At 27.5% G+C, this 25,355-nt stretch overlaps 3 protein-coding genes across 4 annotated transcripts in view; 2 read left to right on the top strand and 1 right to left on the bottom strand.

The window, feature by feature from the left end:
• Positions 1 to 48: 48 nt before the first annotated feature.
• LOC117175854 (nuclear pore glycoprotein p62-like) lies at positions 49 to 11,410 on the top strand. The gene is made up of 5 exons (XM_033365647.1): positions 49 to 180; positions 787 to 1,012; positions 5,032 to 5,478; positions 8,532 to 8,775; positions 10,923 to 11,410. The coding sequence occupies exons 2-5, from the start codon at positions 852 to 854 to the stop codon at positions 11,283 to 11,285; spliced, it is 1,215 nt and encodes a 404-aa protein (XP_033221538.1). The 5' UTR covers positions 49 to 180; positions 787 to 851; the 3' UTR covers positions 11,286 to 11,410.
• Positions 11,364 to 22,984, bottom strand: LOC117175856 (checkpoint protein HUS1). 2 transcript variants are annotated; one of them, XM_033365651.1, is made up of 3 exons: positions 22,702 to 22,984; positions 18,337 to 18,665; positions 11,364 to 11,869 (listed from the first exon to the last, which is right to left on the bottom strand). In XM_033365651.1, the coding sequence occupies exons 1-3, from the start codon at positions 22,751 to 22,753 to the stop codon at positions 11,507 to 11,509; spliced, it is 744 nt and encodes a 247-aa protein (XP_033221542.1). In that variant the 5' UTR covers positions 22,754 to 22,984; the 3' UTR covers positions 11,364 to 11,506. The 2 variants fall into 2 exon arrangements, with proteins under 2 accessions (XP_033221542.1, XP_033221541.1); XM_033365650.1 differs by having other exon boundaries at positions 18,337 to 18,743; positions 22,702 to 22,977.
• Positions 22,985 to 23,085: 101 nt separating this feature from the next.
• Positions 23,086 to 25,355, top strand: part of LOC117175852 (transcriptional activator Myb) — a 95,521-nt gene continuing 93,251 nt past the window's right edge. The window contains exon 1 of the mRNA XM_033365644.1: positions 23,086 to 23,440. Within this exon, the coding sequence (XP_033221535.1) occupies positions 23,379 to 23,440 (62 nt within the window). The 5' untranslated portion in view covers positions 23,086 to 23,378. The remainder of the gene's footprint in view (positions 23,441 to 25,355) is intronic.

A 25,355-nucleotide genomic window follows, 5' to 3' on the forward strand; every position in this document is an offset into this window, starting at 1 on the left:
TATTTTTGGAGCCGGTTTTGATTGTATAGTTGGTTTGGTTTGGTTAGGTTAACATTCTCACGCAGGCGCAGACGACGCAGATATAAAGTTTCCGTGTGTTTGAGGTTATGTTCGGTGTGTTTTCATCAATTCCAGCCTTGGATGACAACGGAAACTCTTTTTCAAGGGATTTTATGACATGTGAGTATAATTTTACACTAAATTTCGAAAATTTTGATAGAGGAATGCTCAATTAAAGAGTTATTTATCATATCGAATAATTATAGACGTATGAAAGTGCAAGACGCAGAAAACTGATTTCCATTTTAACGCGTTCTCTTTCACCAATTTTGAGTTATTTCTTTAAGTTTGCAAGAGATTTCAAATCGTTTTTTATCCAATTTGAGCATATTCTACGATTTTCTATTCTTTTTCTGATTGTTTTCATGTTTGTAGAAAGGATACAAAATTTCTTATATTTTAGGTTAGATATGAGCAATTGAGCATATTTAAAATTTTGCTATTAATTAATGAAAAATATGATCGAAATTAAACTCATTTTTGGTATTTGTTGAACTTAGCGCTGTATACTTCTTAAGTGCTATATTTTTAATTGATTATTCTTGAAATGTTGTGTTTTGAATGGAAGAACGTGACCTTGAAATTTTGGCGGGATATATTTTACTGTTGATAATTTAATTTGTTGATGTGAACTTGCTGGCAGGTTTGAATGTTAAATTGGATTTTTATTGTTCGAAATACTTTTTTTTTAATTCAGGTAATATAACTGGAAATTAAATATTTCAGAATCAAGGGTCCTCCTTTGGGTCTCAAGGCATCAAGGACTGTGACTCATTCTATAAAAAATCGCAATGACTACAAGCGCTTCTGGATTCACTTTAGGAACTACAGTTCAATCAACAGCACCTGGATTCAATTTAGCAAAAACTGCTCCTTTGGCAACACAAGGAATTTCTGGAATGCAAACTCCAGGAATGGGAACACCACAAGCTTCTTTGGGCACCACACCTGCGTAAGAATATTAAATTCCTTATTTATTTTACTCTTCAAAGAAACTGCAAGCCTTGGATTCACTACCCAATTGACATTATTTGACCCTTTTTTTAAGCGATGACACTATTTTGCTGCTATTTCAAAAAAAAGTCACGCTAAAGTGACTATTTTCTAATCAAGAAGGCGAATTTTCATCCAAGAAAGATTTTCAGTCAATAATGAAACAAAATTTACGAAGTGTTGAATGTTCAACCAAATAGGTAAATTTTCAAAAAAAAATATGAATTTGTAACCAGAAATACTAATTTTATAACTATATAAATTTTGAACAGGATAGTTGAACTTTCAACTAAAAAGATTAATTTTCTACCAAAAAAAGAGGAATCCTTAACAAATTACATAAATTTTCAACTAACTACTTTAAATGATCAACGTGATTTTAGTCCAAATTTTATTTGATTCATTTTTAGTTTACATTTCTTTTGTTTCTAAATTTCATTGAGAGAATTAATTTTCTGCGAGAAATAGAAATTGTCTACAAAATAGTTTAATTTTGTACCTGAATTTTCAACAAAATAGTTACATTTTCAGTTAAAATGTACAGAATTTTCACCAAAAAATGTGATAATTTATATTTAAAAAATATATTTTAATAGCAAATAAAAAACTGTCTGATATAACCAAAACAGACGAGTTTTCAACAAAATACATGCATTTTTAATCAAATAGTTGAATTTTCAATTTTTTAAAAACTTTTCTACAAAATAGTTTAATTTTGAAAAAAAATTAGTTGAATTTCTTATTAAATTATTGAATTTTCAAGCCAGGTAAATGTAAAAAACACAATTTAACTCAATTTAATTTAATTTTAAAAAGTCAGTTGAATTTTCAAGAAAACAAGTTAAATTTTTACTTGAAAACTTACGTTTTAACAAAAAAAAAAATCACGAATTTTCAACTAAAATTATGTACCTTGAACCAAAAAACTAAACTTTTCAAAAAGTTGTTCAACTTTAAGTCAAAAAGTTGAATTTTCAAGAAACTGCTTGATTTTAAATAAAATATATACATTTTCAACTAAATAGGTAAATTTCCTGATAAATTGGTTAAATTTTCGAGCCGAAACTATGCATTTTTTATAAACCAGTCTCATTTTCAACAAAATTTGCATATCTCCAACAATAACGTTAATTTTCAACCGAAACTGATAAATTTTAAACCATACAAGTACATTTCTAACCAAAAAGGGATGAAATTTCTCCGGAAGGAGATGAATTTTTAAAAACAAAAAGATGAATGATCCAAAAATATTTGATTTTTTGATTTAAAAAAATTTGTTTAGTCAATAAAGAAAAAAAATTAAATCAAATTGTTAAATTTTCAAGCCAAAAGGGCGAATTTTGAATAAAACCGCTAATTTAAAACAACAAAATATGGCTTTTAAACAAAATTGTTGAATTTTCAACATATTTCAGTTTGAAACCAAATAATAAATTTTTGAACCAAAAAGATTATTTCATATCCAAAAATTGATTAGTAGACTTTTCAACCAAAAAGAATGAAATTTTAATCGGTTTGATTTAGCCAACAAAGATGACTTTCATACACCAAATTGTTAAATTTTCCAGTCAAAACTGCATTTTCTATACAACAGGTAAATTTTTAACAAAAAATTGCAAATGTTCTACAAAAAAGTTCATTTTTTCAACCGAAAATGATCAATTGGGTACCATTTTTTCTGACCAAAAAAAGGGTAAAATTCCTCCAAGAAAAGATGCATTTGTAAAACCAAAAAGAATTAGTTTAAAATAATATAATATGACTTAACAACAAAATTATAAAATTTTCTACAACATAATTCAATTTTGAACGAAACAATAAAATTTTCAATACAAAAATATTAAGTCTTAACTAAAGATTGAATAGTAGACTTTTCAACTAAAAAGAATGAACTTCAAACCAAAGTAGTTGGATTTTCTTATTGGATTTTATTACTTCTATCAATTCACTTGAAAAATGTATAAATACTATCTTGACACTGTCTTAAAATTTGTGACACTAATTTTCGATCCCCAAAGTTATGTTGAACATTCACCTTTTTGGATATAAAATTGGTCCTTTAGGATTGAAAATTCCCCTTTTGATAGAAAAGTCGTCTTTTTTAGATTAAATTGAATTCTTTTTTGTTGAAAATTTTACTATTGCATGTTTGTTTTAGAATTCATTTCTCTTTGTTAAAAATTAAAGTATTTTGTTGAAAATTCAACTCTGACGTTAAAACATCATCTCTCTTTCGGTGAAAAATTTTACTATTTCGGTTGAAAGTTTAATTATTTTTTAAAAAATGAATAAATTTGTTAAAAAAACTATATTTTTTGGTAAAAAATTCAAGTTTTTAAAATGAAACTTCGTCTTTTTATATAGAAAATTTATTAGCGTCTAAATAAAGATTTCACACCCTTTCCCTTATTCCTTCTTTATCCCTTTTAAAATAATTCTTATTTTTTCCCGTGTTTTCAAGGAACTTCTACTTTCTCACGTTATCCGGTCAAATGTAAACTAAATTGAAGAACGCAATAACAAAAATCAGCTATTTTTCGTCGAAAATTTATTTTCTTCAATTAGAAAGTCTAGTATTATTTTTTGTTGATATTTTTGGTTCAGAATGAATTTCTTTTGGTTAAAAAATTGATTATTTGATTGAAAATTTAACTATTTAGTCAAAAATTCGTTTATTTTGTTGTTGTTAAAAATAAAATTTTTTATTTGCAAATTTAACTTCCATTTGCGATTGAAAATTGGTCGTTTTTAGTTTAAAATACTAGTATTTGGTTCAAGCTTTTTGTTGTTTTAAAAAATTAACTTTTTGTTAAAATAAAAATTATTGATATTATTTTTTTGTTTTTGTTTTTTTTTTGTTTTTTTGTTTTTTTATTATTGATTGATATCTTGAAAACTCAGCTACTTTGTACGAAATTTTGTCTTTTTGTTTTGAAAATTCAACTTATTGCTGAAATCTTGTTTGGGCTCAAAAATATATTCTTTTTATAGAAAATTCAACGCATGGGTTGAAAAGTAACTTTTTTATATTAAAAATTCATAATTTAGGGTTCAAAATTCAACTATTTTCAAGAGAATTCGCCTTTTTGAATCTAAAATTGAACAGTTTGTTTAAACATTTTTTATCTTTTGAATGGAAACTCAATATTTGGTTGATAATTTATCTATTTTTGCAGAAATTTCATTTTTTTGGTTAAAAATGTATCTGTGTTCGTTGAGGGCTCAAATTTTTTTTTTGAAATATCAAGTATTACGTTTTTTGTTGAGAATTATTTTTTGCTGATTGAAATGGTAACTGTTGGCTGAACATTCAACTATATGGTTACAAATTCCACTATTTTGTTGAAGATACATCATTTTCGATTGAAAGTTCAACTATTTAGTTGTAACTACAACTGTTTGGTTGGTAATTATTTTTTTGTTTAATTCAATAATTTGCCTCAAAATGTAACGATTTTGTGAAAGTATTTTTTTTTTTTTTAGAAAATTCAACTGTTTTATTAAAAACTCGTCTTTTTGAATAGAAAAGGACGTCTCTCTCGATTGAAAATTCATATTTTTTGGTAGAAAAGCTCTTGGTTGAGAATTCATATTTCTTATTTAAACATTCGATGATTTCGTTGAAAATATATCTTTATAGGTGGGCAATTCAACTATTTGGTTAAGAATTTAACTCTTTTCTTGACAATTTTGCTTGAAAGTTTAATGATTTGGTTGTAAATGCAACTGGTCTAAAATTAACTTGTTTCTTTGTTAGAAATTCAACTATTTATTTGAAGAATCATTGTTCATGGTTGAACATTCATTCTGTCGTGTTTAAAAATCAACTGTTTCCTAAAACATTCTACTTAAAGGGTAATCTAGGGTTTTGAACGACCGCTGATATTATAATTCTTCTTCTTAGTATTTCAAAATTATAACACTACAACAATATTGTAACAATATTTTCCAATTTATGTTTTTTTTTTTCAATATTAGTCAAGCGTCGACAGGATTCAGTTTGACTGGTGGAACGCCATCGGCAGGAACAGGATTCACATTAGGCAACACTCCTCAGACAACATCGACTAGTTTTAATCTTGGTGGTACAACTCCGTCGACCGGGTTTAGTTTAGGAGGCACAGTTGCTACTCCGACAACGGGATTTAACCTGGGCGCTACTCCAGCTGCCACAAGTGCAACAGGATTTAATCTCGGGGGCACAGCATCGACAGCTTCGACAGGATTCAACCTCGGAGGAACGACTTCAACCACTGCTACGGGATTCAATCTTGGCGGTACGACAACTTCTGCTTCCGGATTTAATTTAGGCGCCGCAGCTCCTACAACAGCGACTGGATTCACTATTAACAAAACTACAGCTCCTCCTGCTCCGGCCAGCATAGCGAGTTCGACGCCTCAAACTACGTTAGGAGCCACCACCACGTAAAGAAATTAGATTTTAGATATTAGGATAATTATTCAAATTTTACTAAGAAATTCTTGCAAATTAAAAGAATCAAGAATTTTATGATCAGATTTGGACAACTAAGTCTGAAATGATTTCATTCAAATTTAAAAAAAAATCGAATAAATAAATAATGGAAAGAAAAAGAAGGCTCTAAATAAAAATTTCAATTTCTTTTTAACATCCAACATCAGGGTGTCCAGCGACCTTGAATACCTGGAATTCTTTTTGTATTTTTTTTAAGCAGTTATTTTATTGAAATATGAAAAGTAATTTAAATATTTTAGTCTATTACGAAAGAAACATCTAGTTTAGAAGAAATCTTGCTACTGAAAAGTTTTTTGTTTATCAAGGTATAATTGATATTTTATTCATTGCAGAATAAATAGAGTTCTAGGCTTTTTTTGTAGACTTTACCAGTTATTTTATAGATTGCAATGAATAGACTTTGATATTCTGAATAATTCTAAAAGTTTTTAATTTCATCTCCGCTAATATAGAATGTTAAAGTTAACATTTTTTGGGGCTGTTTAACTTATCACTCTATTTTTGTTCTTGCATCACTCGGTTTTCGAGTTTACACCAGATTACAACACATTACCAAAGATTTCAAAAAGTTTCAGAATATTTAAAAATATTTAACAGGATATTGAACATTATATAAAGATTGCATGGGTTAAAAAGATTTAAGAAGGGCGTGCACACCAGAATATTTTGAACAATATTTTTATTATTTTAAATAAATAAAAAATCTTTTTGAAGGATTTCACAAATATATCAAAGATTTCATAAAAATTGCATAAAGATTTCAAAAGAATCGAAGAATTTTAAAGATTTTAAAAAGGGTATAGTACAGCAGATTCCAAAGATTTTAAAAGATTTAAAGATTTGAAAAAGGATTACAGTACACCAGCTTCCAAATATTTTAAAACATTTCAAAGATTTTAAAAGATTTCAAAAGTTTTCAAAACATTTGAGAAGATTTGAACAGATTGCATTAAGATTTCAAATAATTCAGTGATTTGAACGAATAAAAAAGATTTCAAAAACAAAGATTAAGAAAAATTTCACAAATATTTCAAAATATTTGACAAAGATTTCACAAACATTTCCCAAAGATTTCGAACATTTCATAAAGATTGCAAGGATGTCAGAGATTTGAAAAAGGCGTCTACACCATATTTCAAAGATTTCGAACATTTTCAAAGATTCTAAAACTTTCACATTATTCCAAAGATTTTAAAAAAGGTATACCAGATTTCAAAAAATTTTAGACAGATTAAAAATATTTTAATAATTTCAAATCAATACAAATGATTTCACAAGGATTTCAAATAATTTACGTAAATTAAAACCGTTCCAAAAGATTTCACAGAAATTTCAAGATTTCACAAACACTTTAATTACTTCAAGAGATATCAAATAGTTCATAAAGATTGCAAAGATTTTAAGGATTTCAAAGACAAATAATGACCGCAAAAAATTAGGAATTTTGTTTATTTATGGTGCTGCTTTCTTTCAAAATCGTTGGTCAATAAAAAATGAAATGGATAATTCTTTACATCTATAAGACACGATTATTTCTATTATTTGGTGTAAAAAAAGGAGACTGGGAACAAATTAACTTCTAGAACCAGGATAACCAAGAAAAGACCTCGAATTTCATTCTTAAAAATCGCTGGACACCCTGAACATTTAAATTTTAATTACGAAATTCTTGGATATCAAAAGAACCCAGTATCTAATGATCAGATTTGTTCAACTAACTAAAATGTTTTCGTGCAAATTAAAAAAATAATAATAAAGGGAAGAAAAAGAAGTCTCTAAATACAAATTTTGATTCTTCTTTAACATCCAACATTCAAATTTACCTATGAAATTCTTGGAAATTAAAAAAACAAAAAATAAAAAAAGTTGAAAGAAAAAGTGGGCAACCTCCAAATACAGATTTGCTACAAGCCCTGGAAGACCTGGAAAAGTCATGTACTTTTGAAAAAATTACTGGATTTATTTATTTGTGCCTATTTCAAAGTCTTAATAATTATTTTAGTACTTCACGACGAATTTTAAATTTGCCAATTGATACAAATTGATTTTATTACTAATAAAAATAATATGAGTATAATTCCAGGTTAAGAATTTTTTTATAATAATAGTGATAAATGTTTAAATCTAATAATGATTGAAACCCTCTGTACATTTTCTAGTGGAAATAATTTCTATGATTTTTTGCGCAAACTTTTAGGAATTATGTTTAATTGGCATAATGCATCAAACATGTTTTAAATTTAAAAATGATCTGTTTTTATATTTGCACCTTCTAAAATTTCGGGAAAAATTCTGTTCGAAAAACTGCAGTGTTCTACGAAGGTATCATTTTGACATAAAATCCATAGAAATATGTAATTACATATTCAGTAAACTTTGTCGAAATTTGTAATTTCTTGGAAAACTTTATTAAAAATGATAAAAACTAAAGCTTAATTTTGGAATCGAATATTTTTCTATCTTTTCTTAGAAAATAGTATTTATGCATGATTGTGTCTAGAAATTTCTAATTTTATGAGAAAATCTATAAAAAGCTACAAATTTAGCTTTCGCCATTTATAAATTTTCGTTATTTTTTTTTTAGAAATTGGTAATTTTCTACAAAAACCTATGAAAAACTAAACCTTCAGTTGAATGTAAATTTGCGTATTTATTCGTAGGTAATTTTATTTATGAATAATTGCTTAATTTTTTAAAAGCAAAATATAAAAAACTGCATCTAGAATTACGTAATTAAAAAAATATATATATAAAAAATGAATTAAATTAAAACTCAAATTTCTTCCTAATCGTTCCAAATTGGAATGCGAACAGTAGATCATATTGAAATTTAATAGACCCTGAAATCTCTTTCCTTCTTTTATCCTCTCTGAGAGTGTCTTAAAGAGTGACGTTAAAGAGGAATTTAAATATATTCTGAATGTTATTTTTTGAAATTATTAATCTTCTAGTAGTTATAACTTAAAAATGAAAAAAATTTTAGCGTCAGTACATCATCAGGCAGCGGACAAACTGGAGCTATTAATTTCTGTCAACTTGAAGAGTCAATCAACAAGTATACTTTGGAGTTGGAAGAACAAGAAAAGGTCTTCGTTAATCAAGCAACCCAGGTTAATGCCTGGGATAAATTACTTATATCCAATGGTGAAAAAATTGTTACTCTAAATCAGGAAGTGGAAAGAGTGAAATTGGAACAACAGCAATTGGAACATGAGCTTGATTATGTGGTACGTTCTATTTTTATTCACAAATTATATTAGCAGGGTATCTAACGATCCAGGAATTCTGTAGACCCTGAAGAACGCGGGAAAATGCCAGGAATTCATGACCAAATCCGGCTAATCTGTGGTAATAAATTTAAATAAAAATTTTTATTTTTTGCTTAAAATTATTACTATTAAATTATACGATTCACCAGAAAAAAAATTTAATGTTGTTGATTTATTACTAGCCAATCAGAAGCTGTGAAATCTAATAGAAACGCTCAATAATTTATGCGTAAAAAATGAAAGCTCTCAACATTATTCAGTTGAAAAGTTTCAAATTAAGTGATTTTAAACTACAAAATTTTTAATATTAATTTCTTATAAATAGAACAGTTGAAAGGTTTCTGGTTAAAAATATAAATCTACGTTATAATTTTTAATACTCTATATTGAAGAATGAATCAATGCACAAGTTGATTTAAACAGTTTCAAAATGAAATCATTATATATTAAATGATGATGAATATTTGCTTCTTTCTTTTTTTTTACTACTATGTTTTTACTACTATGTTAGGTATATAAGACATAAATTTTATGTAAAAGTTTACATATCCTACAAAAGATGGTAACAAATTCTTATATTTTGCAAATTAGTGCGAAATAATACAATTTGAACTTATTTCAAAACAATTGGAACATCTTGGATTTTACTGATGGCATGTTCCTCTTAATTAAACATTTTTAAATTGACCATTTAAACTCAAACACTTTTTAAATTATAAATTAAATTATTTTTATGTCAAGTCGTTTGAAGTTAATAATTGTTCAATTGTTATTATACATCAAAATTCGAAAATTTCAGTCGCAAATTAAAAATTTAATAAAATGAAACAATGTAAATTCTAACGTTCAAAGTTTAAATTTAGCACTTTGAAATTTCAACGATTCAAGACTTTCTATTTGAAACAATTCAGCTCCAAATTTTTCAGTTTTGAGGATCTGATTTAAAATTGCCTGCAAAATTAATTTTCAGTCAAATAGTTGAATTTGAAAAGAAAATAGTTTTCAATCAAATATTGGAAAAAACTTGAAATGTTTAAAACCTCCAAACAATTTTTTAATAAAATAATTATTCAATAATTATTCAAATAATTATTATTCAACCATAGAAATTAATTTTTAATTTAATAGATGAGTCTGCAACAACAAATTAATTTTAAGAAGAGTTTAACTTTCAACCAAATAATTTTATTTCGAACCTAAAAGATGAATTTTTAACCGCAAAAAAGAATTTTTAAACAAGAAGGTTCAGTTTCAATGAAAAAGATAATTTTCTACACACCAAAAATTGCTTTTTAAACAAAATACGTGAATTTTCAAGGAAATAGTTTAATGTTCAATTTAAAAAGATAAATTTTCATGGAAATTGTTTATTTTTGAACTATAAAAAATAAGTTTTTAACTAAAAATGGAACAGTTAAATTTTCAGTTAAAGAAATTAATTTTCAGCCAAACTGATGAACTTTCGACTAAAATGATGAATCTTCAACTGGAATAGTTACATTTTTTGCCAAAAATATGAATTTTCAACTATAAAGATTAACTTTCTACAAAAAAGATGAATTTTCCACAAAGTGCATACATTTTCAAACAATTTGGTTAATTTTTACGTACAAAATATCAATTTTCAATAAAAAAATTTAATTTTCACAACAAAAAAAGAAAAATTGATTTTCAACAATGTAGTTACATTTTCAGCCAGAGATGAATTTTAAATAAAAATGATGAATCTTTAAACAAAAAATTAATTTTTAACAAAAGAGTGTAATTTTTAACCAAATACTTGAACTTTTGACTAAAAAAAAACATGAATTCGCAACTTCTTTGAAATACTGCGTCTACTCTAAAAACTGCTTGAAGTACTTTCTTTGTGTAAAATTTATAAGAGGAAACTTTCAAATTGTGACGAATTTTGACTTTGAAGAGAAATTTTGTTTTAAAATTCTTTTCTTCTAAATCCTGATAAATGAATATTAATTTCTTAAACTTTCCTAGTATTTTTTAATAATTTACTTAATACTTACTTAAATTTCGTTAGACATCCTATATCAGCAGGAATTTTCTTTATAAGTTCTGATTTGATCAAATAAATAAATCTTCGATCAAAGGTCGGCCAACAAAAAGAACTCCAGGACTGTCTTGTCCCTCTTGAAAAGGAACTCTCCCAACTCTCAGTGTCAGATCCCGAACGCGAATACACCTACCGCCTTGCCGAAAGTCTCGACACTCAATTAAAGCAGATGTCGGAAGATCTGAAAGAAATCATCGAGCACCTGAATGAAGCAAATCGTGCCCAGGATTCCAGTGACCCTATCGTACAGATTGGAAAGATATTGAACGCCCACATGAATAGTTTGCAGTGGCTCGATCAACGAACCACTCTCCTTGGTCAGAAAATTCAGCAGATCGACCAAATGCACCAGAACTTCCGACAGGAAAACGAGCGAAGCTTTAACCTCGCTTACAACTAGATAGTGTACAGTAACTATAAACTTAATTGTTTGTGCTTCAAGATACGAGTTTCAGGTCTAGAATAAGAATAAGATCTGTATGTTTCGCAATTGATGTTATATTAATAAAAGTATCCTATTTTCCAGTTTATGTACATTCATCGGATTTCATCCTAGTATTTTTACTCTTGATTCTATTATCCAAGTATTTCTCAGAATTAATTTCTGGTGATTGGATTGGATTAGGAAGCGATCGCTGGCATAAAATAGTGTATCGTCAAATATCCTTCCGAAGATAGATGTAGATTGACTGTTCTTTCATGAAGAATGTTGCACTTGACACTATCTGGATGGATAATGTCCCAGGATAGAAAAGTGTGGAATTTTTTTATGTCAACGCTGGCTGTGATTTCTTCTTCTTCAATGTCGGAACTGTTCCAAACGTTGAGGTTCCGGAAGTGAGTTGCTATACTCGCACTGTCGTTGTCCACTTTTAGAACCAGTTTTCCTGATCTGTCGGCTTCTAGGATTAGGTGAGGACTCATATTTTTCATTCGCTCTACCATACTTCGAACGTGTTTTAATTGGGGCATGTCCATCGATATCTGGAATAAATTTTCAATGATTTAATCATTGAATTCGAGATATTTCATACAGATTTTCAACTACTCTACTTTCTATACTTTTCAAATCAGGGTGGACGCAAAACCTAGGATTCAAAATTAGCTGACTTCTCTGATTTGTCCCTGACCTATTTTTCATTTTCTCGGACCATTAATATTTAAATACCAGCATTTTAAGCTTCATGCCTTTTTAGCATAGGATCTAATCAATCTCAAAGGACAAATTTTTAACAAAACAGTTGAATTTTCGACTAAAACGAAGGCTTTTTAATAAAAGAGGTAAATTTTTGAGAAAATATTTGAATTACTAAACAAATTGTTGAAGTTTCAATATAGAAATATGAATTTTTAATCAAGCGCCCCAATTTTTGAACAAAAGAGCTTAAACTTCAACAAAAAGCAATTGGATTTTTGAACCGAACAGTTGAATTTTCAAGTAAAAAAAAGAAAAGAATCTTTTGTAGCCATTTGAATGTTCCATTCAAAAGGATAAATTTTCTATAAAAAAGGCTATTCTACAAAACTGTTAGATTCGTCACTAAAACAAGATTACTTTTAACAAAATATTTGCATTTTTGCATTTTTGCATTATGAATTTTGAAATTATGTATTTCAAATTATGAAACAAAAACATGAATTTTTAACAATCATCAGAACAGAATAATTCAAAACGAAAAATAAATGTTTGATAATCCAATAAAAAAAGTTTAATTAACATAAAAAGACGAATTTTCAGTACAATAGTTGAATAATCAACCTATAAGGATGCAATTTCTACAACAGAAGATGCATTTTTTAACCAGAAAGACGATATTTCAACCAAAAACCAACTTTTAACAAAACAGTAGAATTTTTAACCAAAAAGACGACTTCTTAACTAAAATGATGAATCTGCAACAACAAAAAATGAAGTTTTCTAAGCATTTCAGCTTTCAACCTAAAAGTTGAATTTTTAACAACAACATTTTTAACCAAACAATAAATTATTAATAAAGATCAGATTTTACACAAGAAGTTCAATTTTCAATTAAAAAATATCAATTTTGAACAAAATATTCCGTAATTGTACGAATAGACACTTCGTAATATAATAATAGATATTTCACAAACAAAATATTTTTATTTCAAATCAAAACTAGTTCAATTCCGCTAAATTAGACGATTTTGGAAAAAAAAACATGAAAACTTCAGCCAAGAAAGTTTTTTTTAAAATTTGTAACACAAAATAATGAATTATTAACAAAAAGTTTTTTCTACCAAAATACTATTATTGACGCCCCCTGCCCACTAAAAAGGAATTTTCAATCAAAAAGAATAACTTTTTAACCAAATGGTTCAATTTTCAACCAATTACTAACATGAATATTATACCAGGTGTTGACAAACCTTAATTTTCAAAACATTTTCCTGACCAATTTTTCATTTCCCCTAACTATTAATATTCGAAGACCAGAATCTTATCTTGTAACATTTTTAATACAGGGGGAATCACCCAACAGTAGATAATCGTCAATAGCTGGAAAACTGGTCAAAAATATTAATTTTTTTAGTATAATTCTCAGCATGGATACTATATTTTCTGGCGAACTTTCATTGGCATATTATAATTAATTAATGTATGAGATCAAAAAATTATTTTTTAACTTGAGAACAAAATTTTTCCTCTTCACTATTCATACTTATGAATAATCTTTATTGATTCAAAGCTTTATTTCATCATTATTTATAAATATTTGAGGAGTTTTTATTTTACATTATATTTTCCAACAGAAGATAATCGAAAATATGAAAAAATTTCACCGTCAGAATTGACAGCTCAGCGACTGTCTGGCAGTTGTTTCAAATTAAATGTTGGGTTTGTTTATTTATGTATGACCATTAGCGAAGTTTTTAAATTTAAGTTTTTGTAAATAATAAACCAAAAACTAGTGTAAAGTAGTTATGGAAGTTATTAAACAGCCCAGAAATTGTAGTTGTCTTAAGAAGTCACTCGAAAAAGATTCCATTTTTACGACTAAGCAGTGTACAAATTTTGCACTTTTTTGTAATTTACAAGTTAGGTTAAATGGTATAAAGATTAAACATCTCGTACCAATCATGCCAATTTCACGGAATATCAGAGATAAATTTTTTTTTAATGTAAGCTTTTGTGATATTTGTAAAATAATAATAGTTTCAACTAACATCTAATTATGAAACTGATTTTTATTGTAATTATACTAATGATCAATTATAATCATCGAGAATTGAATATTCTATTATGCCCATTAGCAAAACCAGAAACCAGGTCAAATTAAAACTTGTAATACAGCTAATTGACTAATTTAATGCGTAAGCTTTATATAAAAACGAAAATCTTTATTTATTGTTGGACACTGATGCAGTTAAATGCTGTTAATTTTTTTCTATCTACTCTAGGGTGGTTTCCCTAGAATCTTTTAAAAACAAAATAAAACAATTTCAGGCTTTTTATCCTTGAAAGTTATGTAAAGAGCCTCTTATAAAAATTCCCTGGCCTTTACCAGATTTTTTAAAAATCATATTCCAGGCATCTGGTACTTTTTCATCGTATAAGAAGTTAATGCGCATTTTTTTGTGATAAGATATATTGAGAGTTACTGATGAAGATTTTGAAAAAGATTAAAAAAATCTGAGAAATTTAAAGAAAAATATATCATTTTATCTCCAATCAGTGCGGATTTTTGACTCTTCAAATAAACCCGATTTTTTCGAAAAAGCGCCTAAGAAGCAAATTTTGACGTTTGTATCTGTACTTTGGAACCTGTTAATTTTACGATATAATAATCAAAATTTGACCACTTTTTACCTATTTCAGTTTTTTGAAAATGCTTCGCCTCTAGTTAAAGCTACGTTAATAATGCCACGGTAAAAGTTGTAGCGCAGAAAATTATGCGTAAATCTATCAAACAAATATTCTAGCCGTCATAAGGTCAAGATTTATGCCGCTTAAAAAAAAACACCATTTTTTTCCCTATTTTCTGCGAAAATTTTTCTGTTTCAATAGCTTGTTTCGCGCATGTCCTGCGACCGTATTTAAGCATTTTTGTGGCATATATACATCGCATCCTTAGTTCCTTAGAAACACGTTTTTTTTCGTTTTCCATTCAAAAGCAATGTAATTTTTAACCATTCTTTAAATAATGCTTTTAATGGCATTAACTGTGTGCATGTTTTATGTATTTCGTTTGTGAAAAATACTTCCAGAATATCTGTTGTCAAAATTGAATGACGACAAAAATAATAAATTTTATACGTTGTTTACTGATTATTTATCAAATATGTTATTGAAGGGATTAATTCAACAAGAAAGTATTATTTTGTGTTAAAAAAGAATATAATTTATAAACTAATGATCGCAGAGGAAGAAATTATGCTTAGTTGTTGATAATAAAAACATGTAAGAAATTAATTACGTAGTTACGCAATGATTTTAAAAACTAATTAAACCTCAAAAATTTAAGCCTCAAAAAAATATTATTATAAATAGTATAATATTTCTCATAATGATTTCTAAATTCCTACTGGGGAAATCTGCCGTATAAAATAAAAAGATATATAATTGACATGCCGCTTAGGTCGAATTTTTCATTGCTAAGTTTAAAGATTTAAAAGAATATCCCTAAGCGGCAATGTCACTTAAACCGGGAAATGACCGGAAATTTTTTGAGGCCGAGAAATAACGGTACTTTTTTTTTACCGAGAATTTTACAAATTTGTAGAAGAAAAATCTGTCCAGATTCGATTTTAACAGTTTTTAAATAATTATTCAATTGTTATGTTTCTCAATTATGCTATTACTTAGCTTAGAATGCGTAATTCAAAATTTTTTTACTTTAAAAATTTTGCATCTAAATTTTTTATTTCTAAGCTTACATTTTTTATTTAAAGAATTTTAAAATTCTTTCTTAAAGACTTGAACAAATAAAAAATAAAAGCCTTCGATGTTGAAAATTTTTGATAAAAAACATTTTTATTTGATAAATAAATAATGTTTTTAAATTTATCTGTACTTTAAGTAATAAAAAGTGAACAAAAACGATTTTAAACCAGTTCAAAATTTAAGAATTTTTAGATTTTAACGTTAAAACTTAATGGTTTCAATTTGAAAGTCTTAGTCATTGAACAAATGTGAATGTGTGACTGAAAGTTTATATACTATTTTCAGCTTAAAAATAACTTCATAATAATATAATCTTAATTTAAGGATTTTATTAAAATTAAAATATATCTTCAGTCTAAAATATTCCATTTTTAACCCATTCAATTTGAAATTTTTTATTAAACAAAAGATCAATTATCGAATATTTAGCAATATTTGAATGTTTATTTAAGACAAGTAAATTGAAACTAAATATTAAAAACTAAAGAATCTTTAACTAAATTGTTTGACATAGCCAACCTGGAATCGTTAAAATTTCGAAAAATGCTTATTAGTAAGTGAAATTTTTTAATTTTGATGTATACTCTACAAATGAATATTTGTAGAAAAAAATTGAGTAATTTTAAGAGATATTTAGGCGTTTTAAAAATATTAAAAATTATCATGCAAATTCTTTAAAGTTTTCTTAAAATCTTCTAGAATCTTTTTTGGAAATTTTGTTTAAATCTTTGAAAAACTTTTTAAATATTCCCATAAAATTATTTTTCAAAATGAAAAATTATTTTTAATTTTCCTGGGAATCTTAAGAAAATGTTTTTATCCTTTTGAAACCTTTCAAAATTCTTGAAAAGAATCTAATTTTTTTGTTTAAAATCTGCGAAAATCTACATTTTGTTTTATATTAGGCTATTATTTAAAGTTTTACATTAAGTTTGAATATTTTTAAAACTTCAACATATCTCTTAAAATTACTCAAATTTCGCCTACAAATAATAAAGGTTCAATTGTTATTTATACATCCAAATTGCAAAGAAATTTTCTAAAATTTTCAGGATTTTCTTAAAATTGTAGAAAAAATTGAATTCATTTTGACAGGTATTTAGAAGTTCTGAAAAAACTTCTAAAATAATTTTAAATTTAAACCCAATTTAAAACAACTCCTAGATTTCTCAAGATTTTAAAATAAAATTTTGAAGCTTTCCAAGGATGTTTAAACTATTTAAAACGAAAATAATTAAATTTCTAATTTAAGAAGTGTTCAGTTAAATTTGTTTCAATTTTTCAATATTTGATGTTTCTAGCTTAAAATTCCTTAAAATTATATAATTTTGAAAATTTTAAAGTTCATTGATTGATTTTTCAATTTAGATTATTGCAAATGATCAGGTGGATTAACCTTATTTTATATTGAAAATTGTTAGTACCTTCAATTTTATACGCGTAAAGTATTGAGCATTTGAATACAAAATTTTTTAATTAAAAACTTTTCAATTTAAATTTTAAAAGTTCAAAATTTAACATTTTCACTTTAAGTGCTTTCATTTAAAGCTTAGTTTTTATTACCTTAATTGGAAAATCTTGTAGCTTTAGACTCCCATTTTTTAAATTTCATTGACCGTGAAAAATGTTTGCGACCGGGAAAAAGCCGGAAATTTATTTCGTCGATTAAAACAGCCACCCTGAATTAGTTTTTTTGTTCATTGCAAAACTACGTAATTAATTTGTTTACATATTCTTTTATTGTCAAAAATTAAAAATAATTGTTTTCTCTGCGATGATTAGTTTATCAATTTTTCGCATTTTTTAACATAAGATAATACAATCTTGTAAAACTAATCTCTTAATGACATATTTTATAAATGATTTGTAAGCAACGTTAAAAAAATGAATTTTAAATACAGTTGCAGGACATGCACGAAACGAGTTATTAAAAAAAAATTGGCTGAAACTAGCACAACAAAAATGGTTTTTTTTTAAGAATCATCACTCTTTTTGTGGTATCATTAACATAGTTTTATCCACAATGTGTTTTGAAAAAACTGAGTACGATTAATTTTTTCTGGAAAAAGGGTAAAAAGTGGTAAACTTTGGGAGGCTTTAATTAAAGTACTGAACATTTTTTCGTAAAAATAACAGGTTCCAAAGTACAAATACAAACGTCAGATTTGGGGGTTTCAGTCGCTTTTTTTTAAACGCTGGATTATTTGAAGAATCATAACTCCGCGTTTATTAGAGATAGAAGGTTTTTTCCCCTCAGAATTTACTTTAGTTTAATTTTGCGGTTGAAAATTTTGCTCTAAAATCCAGTAGTACGAGTCAGTCTACGCAAACAGAATTTTTTGAACTTTTTTTCATAAATACTTCCGGGACGCGTCGTAGACATTTCGAGAAAATTTGGAATTTTCATCGAGACATCTCAATTAACCGTTTTAGCAACAAGAAAAACGGGTTTTATTTACTTAATGCGGTAAAAAGATCTTTTTTCGTAAGAGATGCCTGAATTTTGGATAATGGTTGCAGATGATTTAGTTATTATAAAAATATTTACATCGAATTCAGGAACATTTGGGGCCTGATATTCGCACCATTCTCGACGTGGAATGACTCGAACGGGCACGTCGTGAACGCATTGTCTGGAATCCAAACTCAGAGAGGGCAATTCAATTTCAAAAGTGAGGCAGGGTTGTTGTTTGTTGGTCAATTTGATTTTTACGCTTTTTGCAGTCTGTTTTAGAGAGGCGACACTTCTCGCGAGCATTATTGTGTCCGATTCTAAGTAAATCTCGTTCTGATCGTCAGAAGCACCGCCCATGGCGTATTCGTTGAAAAAACGGGATTGCGAAAGTTCCGCCCAAACGACGGGAACCCTATCGTCTCCTATATTAAAGCAGAGAACGTCAGGTGTTAAACGTATCACGCACATTTTCGACATTCGTGATACTGTGTTGACTATATCTGAAACAGATTTATTCCCTTTTTACAAAATGAAAAACTATCTGTTTCCATTATTTACAGCGTGCAAGTAGAATGTTGGTTTAAAAATGCAAGGTTTTTTAAAACTAATTGTTTTGAAGCAATAATTATAATTAAGAGTGTGTCCAGCGATTCTTAGGAACGTAATTCATGACCTTTTCCAGGTCAAAAATGTGTAAAGAAAGAAGAACCATAAATGAACATTCTTATTTTTTTGCGAACATAAGTCGCCTTTGAAATCCTTGAAATCTTTGTAAAATGTTTTAACATCTTTATGAATTCGTTGAAATCTTTTGAAATCTTTAAATTTGTGTAAAATGTTTGAAATCCTTGAAAGCTTTAATACCCTTGAAACCTATGAATCTTTGAGACATTTTTTGAAACTTTTCAAAAATTTTATAAAATCTTTGAAATATTTGTGAAAGCTTTCGTATCATGGACATAGGAAACACGGGACTAGGCATGTCATCCTAACTTTGGCGAGCGGGGTTGAATCCACTGGAAGGGGGAGATTTCCATGAGTGGGGAGAGCCGCCATCTTACGATGTGCCATTTGATTATGCGCACGAGCATTTTTGCCGGCAATCTGTGCATGAAAATATAAACATGTGGGCGCTGCCATGTTTGTTGCGGGACATCAAAAGGTGGCGGACCTTCCCCCTCATTGCATCACCCCCGCAATGGCATACCTAGTCCCTTGTTTCCTATGTCCATGTTTCGTATTCATTTGAAATCGTTTAAAATCATTGAAATGTTTTGAAATCTGTTGTTTTCAAATATTAGGATTTTTTGTATTCTTTTGAAATCGTTATGAAATTTTTATGAAATCTTTGATATATTTGTGAAATTTTTTGTATTCACTTGAAATCATAAAAATATTTTTCATCAGTGTAAAATATTTTGAATCTTTGAAATATTTTGAAAGTTTTAAAATCTTTGAAAATGATAGACTTTTTTTAAAAATAATCGTAAAATCTTTTTAAAAATTCGTTAAATTGGTCTTAAATCTTTGTTTGTAAAATTTTTATATTCTTTGAAATCATTGAATTATTTGAAATCCTAGTGAAATCTTTTCAAATCTTTAAAAATGTTTTTACACCTTTTGAAATCGTTTCAAAACTTTTTAAAACCTTTGAAATTTGGCGTACACGGCTTTTCCAACCCTTGAAATTCTTTAAATCTTTTGAAAGTTCTAAAAGCTTTGTGAAATTCTTGAAATCCGTGAAGTCTCTGTAAAACGTTAAAAATCCTTTGAAATATTTGAAATATTTTGAATCCTTTTGAAATGTTTAGTAATATTTTGTGTGCTGATATACACTTAAAAACCAAGTGATGAACCCCTTTGAAGATACGTTATACGGTCATAGCTCATTCTGATTTTAAAGCTGAATATCAAAATCTGTTCATTGCAATCTGTAAAATAACTGGTAAAGTCTACAAAAAATGCCTAGAACTCTCTTTACTTATTCTGTGATAAGTAAAAAATCAATTATATCTTTATAAATAAAAAAACTTTTCAGTAGCAAGATTTCTTCTAAAAGAGATGTTTCCTAAGATTTTTAATTACTTTTAGTATTTCAATTAAAAACGGTTTTAAAAGAAAAAAAATGTATGCAAGGTTACCGTAAAAAATTCAAGGAGATTTCCAGGTTTTAAAGGTCGCTGAACACCTTGTTAAGCAGGGTGTTTTCATGTGTTCTTTATCTATATAGTGCACAGTGTGACCAAAAGCACTTTTTGTGGACTAAAGTCTGTCTACAAGCCAACTTTCAATGAACTTTGATGTTTTCTTTGTACATTACTATACAATTAGTAATGAACCCATTCTCTCAAATAAAACCTTCTCGATCAGAAATCTGTATGAAATGTAATATGTTAATAAAAAGATTTTTTTACAATAAGAGACTTCACGTTAAAAATAATGTTTAAGAATTATAATCAATCATAGTATAAAAGTTGGAATTTGAAATAAGAGACAGAACTTGTGTTATGCTCCATTTTTATGTCGAACAACACTACTACAATTTTAAATTACTTTCCGGTATCACGAGTCAGTGCAGCAAACAAGTAATAACAGTGCAATAACAAAGTAAATAACAATAATTTTTCGTAACTTTTCAGATGTGTCTTTTTTTCAAGGCCTTTAAATTGACTGAAGAAAAGTTTAAGTCAGCTTAATAATTATCTATCAATAATTCCCAGTAGGTTAGAATAAGAAAAGAACTTTAAAAAAAATTTAAAGAAAAGCCATTTTCTCGTGATTCGCTATGATAAGCTGTTTGATTGAATTTATTAAAATTTATCTATATTTCAGACTCCATTCTAAAATTCAGGTAAGAATATTACATTCTAGGGCCTACAATGTTTCCAATTTCAGACAAAACACCTTTCTTACGATTTAATTTGGTACCCTTTGAATGACATTTTTTTATCATGAGAGATTAAATTTCAAGCCAAAAAAAAAAACCTTTTGAACTAAATAGTTGAATTTTCATACTAAAAATATTAATTTTCAACAAAAAGCTTTATTATTAAAACAAATAGCAAAACAAATTTTCGACCAAAAAATTCGTTTTCAACCAAATAGTTGAATTTTCTACAAAACAAGAAAGAAAAGAATTTGAAACAAAGTAATTAAATAAAAAAAATAATATGAATTCTTAACAAAAGAGTTGAATTTTTGAGTCAAGAGGATAAATTTTCAACAAAAAGTTACTTTTCAACCCAATAGTTGGACTTTTTCACAAATAGTTAAATTTTTAACAAAATACATAAAATTACCAAATGTATGAATTCGCATACAAAAAATATTAATTTTTAACAAAAATGTTTATTTAAAAAAAGAGTTAAATTTCGAATGAAAAAGTTAATTTTCAACCAAATGAATCTTCAACCAAACAATTAAATTTTTTTTAAAGTATCTCAACTTTCAATTAAGTAGTTAAATATTCAATTAAAAAAAACGAATTTTAAAAAATATTGCTAAACCGTACACATAATTGGTTTACAAAGGAGATGAATTTTCAAACCAGAAACAACACTTTTCAACAAAAAAGTTTAATTTTCAATCCGAAAATATGAATGAAAAAAAAATCGTTACTTTCAACCAATTAGTTGAGCCTTCTGCTAAAATAATTGACTTTATAATAAAATATACATGAATTTTTAATCAAAATAATTGAATTCTCAACAAAATATATAATGGCTGTCATTATTTTATCCCAAAAATATTTTATTTAAAAATCAATCACAGTTAAATTCAACCACAAAAGACAAATTAATAATAAACAAGCCAAACCCTCAACGAAATTAGTTTTCCACGAAAATAGTTGAATTTTTAACAACAAGAAAATGAGTTTTTTTACCAGAAGAGATAAACTTTGAAACGAAAAAGCCGAATTTTGAACCAAGAAAAAAATTCCACTAAATTGATGAATTTTTAAGCAAAAAATACGAATTTTCTACAAAACAATTGCTTTATTAAACCAAAAATATAAATTTTCAACAAAAAAGTTACTTTTTAAGAAAATATATGAATTGTTGACTAAGCAGTTTAATTTTCAAAAAAAAAAAAGATGAATTTTCAACAAAATAATATAATGTTTGATATTATTTCAGCCAAAAAATATTTTGATTTGAAAACGCAATCACAGTTGAATTCAACCAAAAAAGACGAACTTTTAACAAAATAGCCGAATCCTCAACCAACTTACCGAACAAATTGTAACTAAGTTGCGTTACAAGTTATACTTCTTAAAAAAATAACGAAGTTATTCTAAAAGTTACAAGTAACGTAATTTTTCAACAACTTAATTAGTCGTAACAAGTTACTAACAAATTCTGTTCGAAACTCAGTTTTTAATATAAAAAAAAACACAAATAAAAGAAATAACTTCAAAATCTTTGTAGGTTAGGAATCCTATTTTCAAAGAAAACTTACTTGTAAAGTCCCGCATGGCTGCCATATCAATCATCCTGCACTTGAACCTCATGATGAAGCCACCAATTCAAACAAATGATACAGAAAATATGGAATTCAGTCTATAAAAATCAAAACTACTCGAACAACAAACAATATTGTGCGGCTGTGCCCACACGTAGATGTCAAAACATTTTGGCGCGAAATTCGCCTTACATGCTTCCTAAGCCAATCACCACAGAGATATTATCTCATTCTCCAATGAGAAAGGTTGGTTTTAAACATTTTAAAAGTTTTTTTCTGATTGGCAGTTGGTTTAAGAACTGCTATTTCGATTAGAATTTCTTTACCATCTCTTCTTCTTTCTATTTTCGCAAGATAGCAGCACAGGCTCTGTGTTCGGTCAACGGTCAACGAAGTCGCCATTTTATGATTGAGATTTTTTATCTCCTGAATTGTCAGATTCGGCAGGTCATTTTTATAAACAAATTGTTGGTGTTCAAGTCAGTGGCAATGATTGTACGAGGACTGATAATTAGTTATTAATCGGGAACTTTTCTACGGTCGAGACATTTCGGTAGAAGGCAAAACGACTCAATTGCCGATCGGCTTTTTTTCTCACAGTTTGTCAAGGGTGTCAGGCCATTTTGCAACACTTGTGCGAAGACGAAGTCGCGAATTTTCCGCGACAACAACGGATGTCACCTCGATTTTCAGAAAAATATGCGTCGCTGAACGGCATGCAGTTTTACATCTCAAGGTAAGTTTTCCTCAGACTTGTAAACCTTTCCCATATGTAAGAAGGGAGCACGTGTCGCGTCAACTAGATTTTAAATGGATGCTATATTGCGATGTGCTTTTGTTTTCACTGGCTTACTCTATTGTTGTCCCTTTATTGTTGAAATTATTTTTACGAATTTTCGAGGCGAGTGCGTTAATCTTTCCCGAAGTGATTTGTAAAATGCTTTGATAATTTTGCACAATCATTGGAGGGCAGAAAACTTGTTCGAGCCTGTTCTCCAGACGAAATTATTCTATTACATATTGTTTGGGTTAGGAGGTTTTATGTATGAATTGGCGAATGACGCGTGATGAGGGAAATGGATTCAATCAATTCTGTGTTTCGGGATTATGATTCTATCGATGGGATCTTGTGAATTTTCTCTGTGTGTTTTATCAGATCGAGAATTTTTGCTTTCGGATCTTTGGGATTCATAAATTAGATTGAGATTGGGAACATTATTGACTTAGTTGAGAAATTTACGCTAGTGTTTATATTTCCACAATACTTGATAATATTTCAGTGACTGGAATTTGATCTTTTTCGTTCCGTTTTGTTTGGACGAAATTCGGGCTTGTGGATTGTGATCGAAATGGGAAAATAGCAGATTTGAAATTACAATAATATATTTTACAACTGAAATCTTGAGCACACACAAAATTTTACTCGTAAAAATTTAAATATTGCATATTTAAAGCTTTTAAAGTATGCACTGAGAGAGTAATTTACAATCTTTAAATTATGCAAAATTCCCGATACTGGAATTTAAAAAAAATTATTATTAGTTATTTTTAGATTAATATGCAATAGTATAATTCGATGCACGATATTTGTTGTTGTAATTGAAGAAATTTTCGATTTGAGAAACTATAAAAACAAATTTTCAGGAAAATTTGAAATTCATGTTAAAATTACCAAAAATATATAGTAGGGTGGTCCAAGTTTTTTTTTAATTTTCATGCATATCGCGCGGAAAATCGTTTGAATCCACAAGAAAATAAATAAATTTTTTTTTGTTTTAAGAAAGAAACATATTTAGAGGTTCCAAAAGCCCCATGATATTTAACACGAATACGAAAGAATAATTACTTTTTAAATATCAACCCCAGAAGTATATTTTATATGCTTCCAAAACACCCCCCATGAGTGAAAAATTGGGATTTGCCAGTTTCTGGCTCCAATTATGATTTTTTGCTGTTTTTAGATCAAAATTGTTTATAATACATAAATTTCTACTTTATACTAATAATTAAATGCTTATATAATTTTTTCACAGAATTTATTATCGTTTTTGGCAATATTCTCCGATAGAATAGAGAAACTCGCTATTTTTTCCGAATTTTTTAACGTATCAACTTTTCAGTCAGAGCGAACCAATAATAAATTTAATTTAACATACACGTTTGTTTAAACAATTCGTTATTATTATTTCTTAGAATAATGGTAGAAAGTTGCAGTTTTTTCTATAATTTTCCACGTCTTAATAAGTGTCAGATAATAGTTAATCAAATTCAACAAACATAATTATTTAATATTCGATTATTGTTTATAACTATCTTATATTAGAGTATTGCTAGATAGTTGCGCTTTTTTCTGAAAGTTTTGCTTTGATTTTTTAGTTATGAACAAATAATAAATTAACATCAACAAGAATAATTTTTTAAATAGTATTGTATTTTTTCTAAGTGATTTTTTTACTCTTGCTAATTTAACAAAAAATATTGATTAAAAAAAGGCTGTCTTCAAGTAGAGATAAAAAAAAAGAATGGAATAATTAGGCGCATGTGGGAGGAGTAGGTCTGTAAATGACTAGTAAGAATTATGTTTAAATTGCAACTCGAAAATTATTGCAAAGCGTAAAAGAAAAATTTGAAATTGCACACGTTTTACTGTC

Source organism: Belonocnema kinseyi, chromosome 7, assembly GCF_010883055.1.
Source record: "Belonocnema kinseyi isolate 2016_QV_RU_SX_M_011 chromosome 7, B_treatae_v1, whole genome shotgun sequence".
Lineage (NCBI taxonomy): Eukaryota > Metazoa > Arthropoda > Insecta > Hymenoptera > Cynipidae > Belonocnema > Belonocnema kinseyi.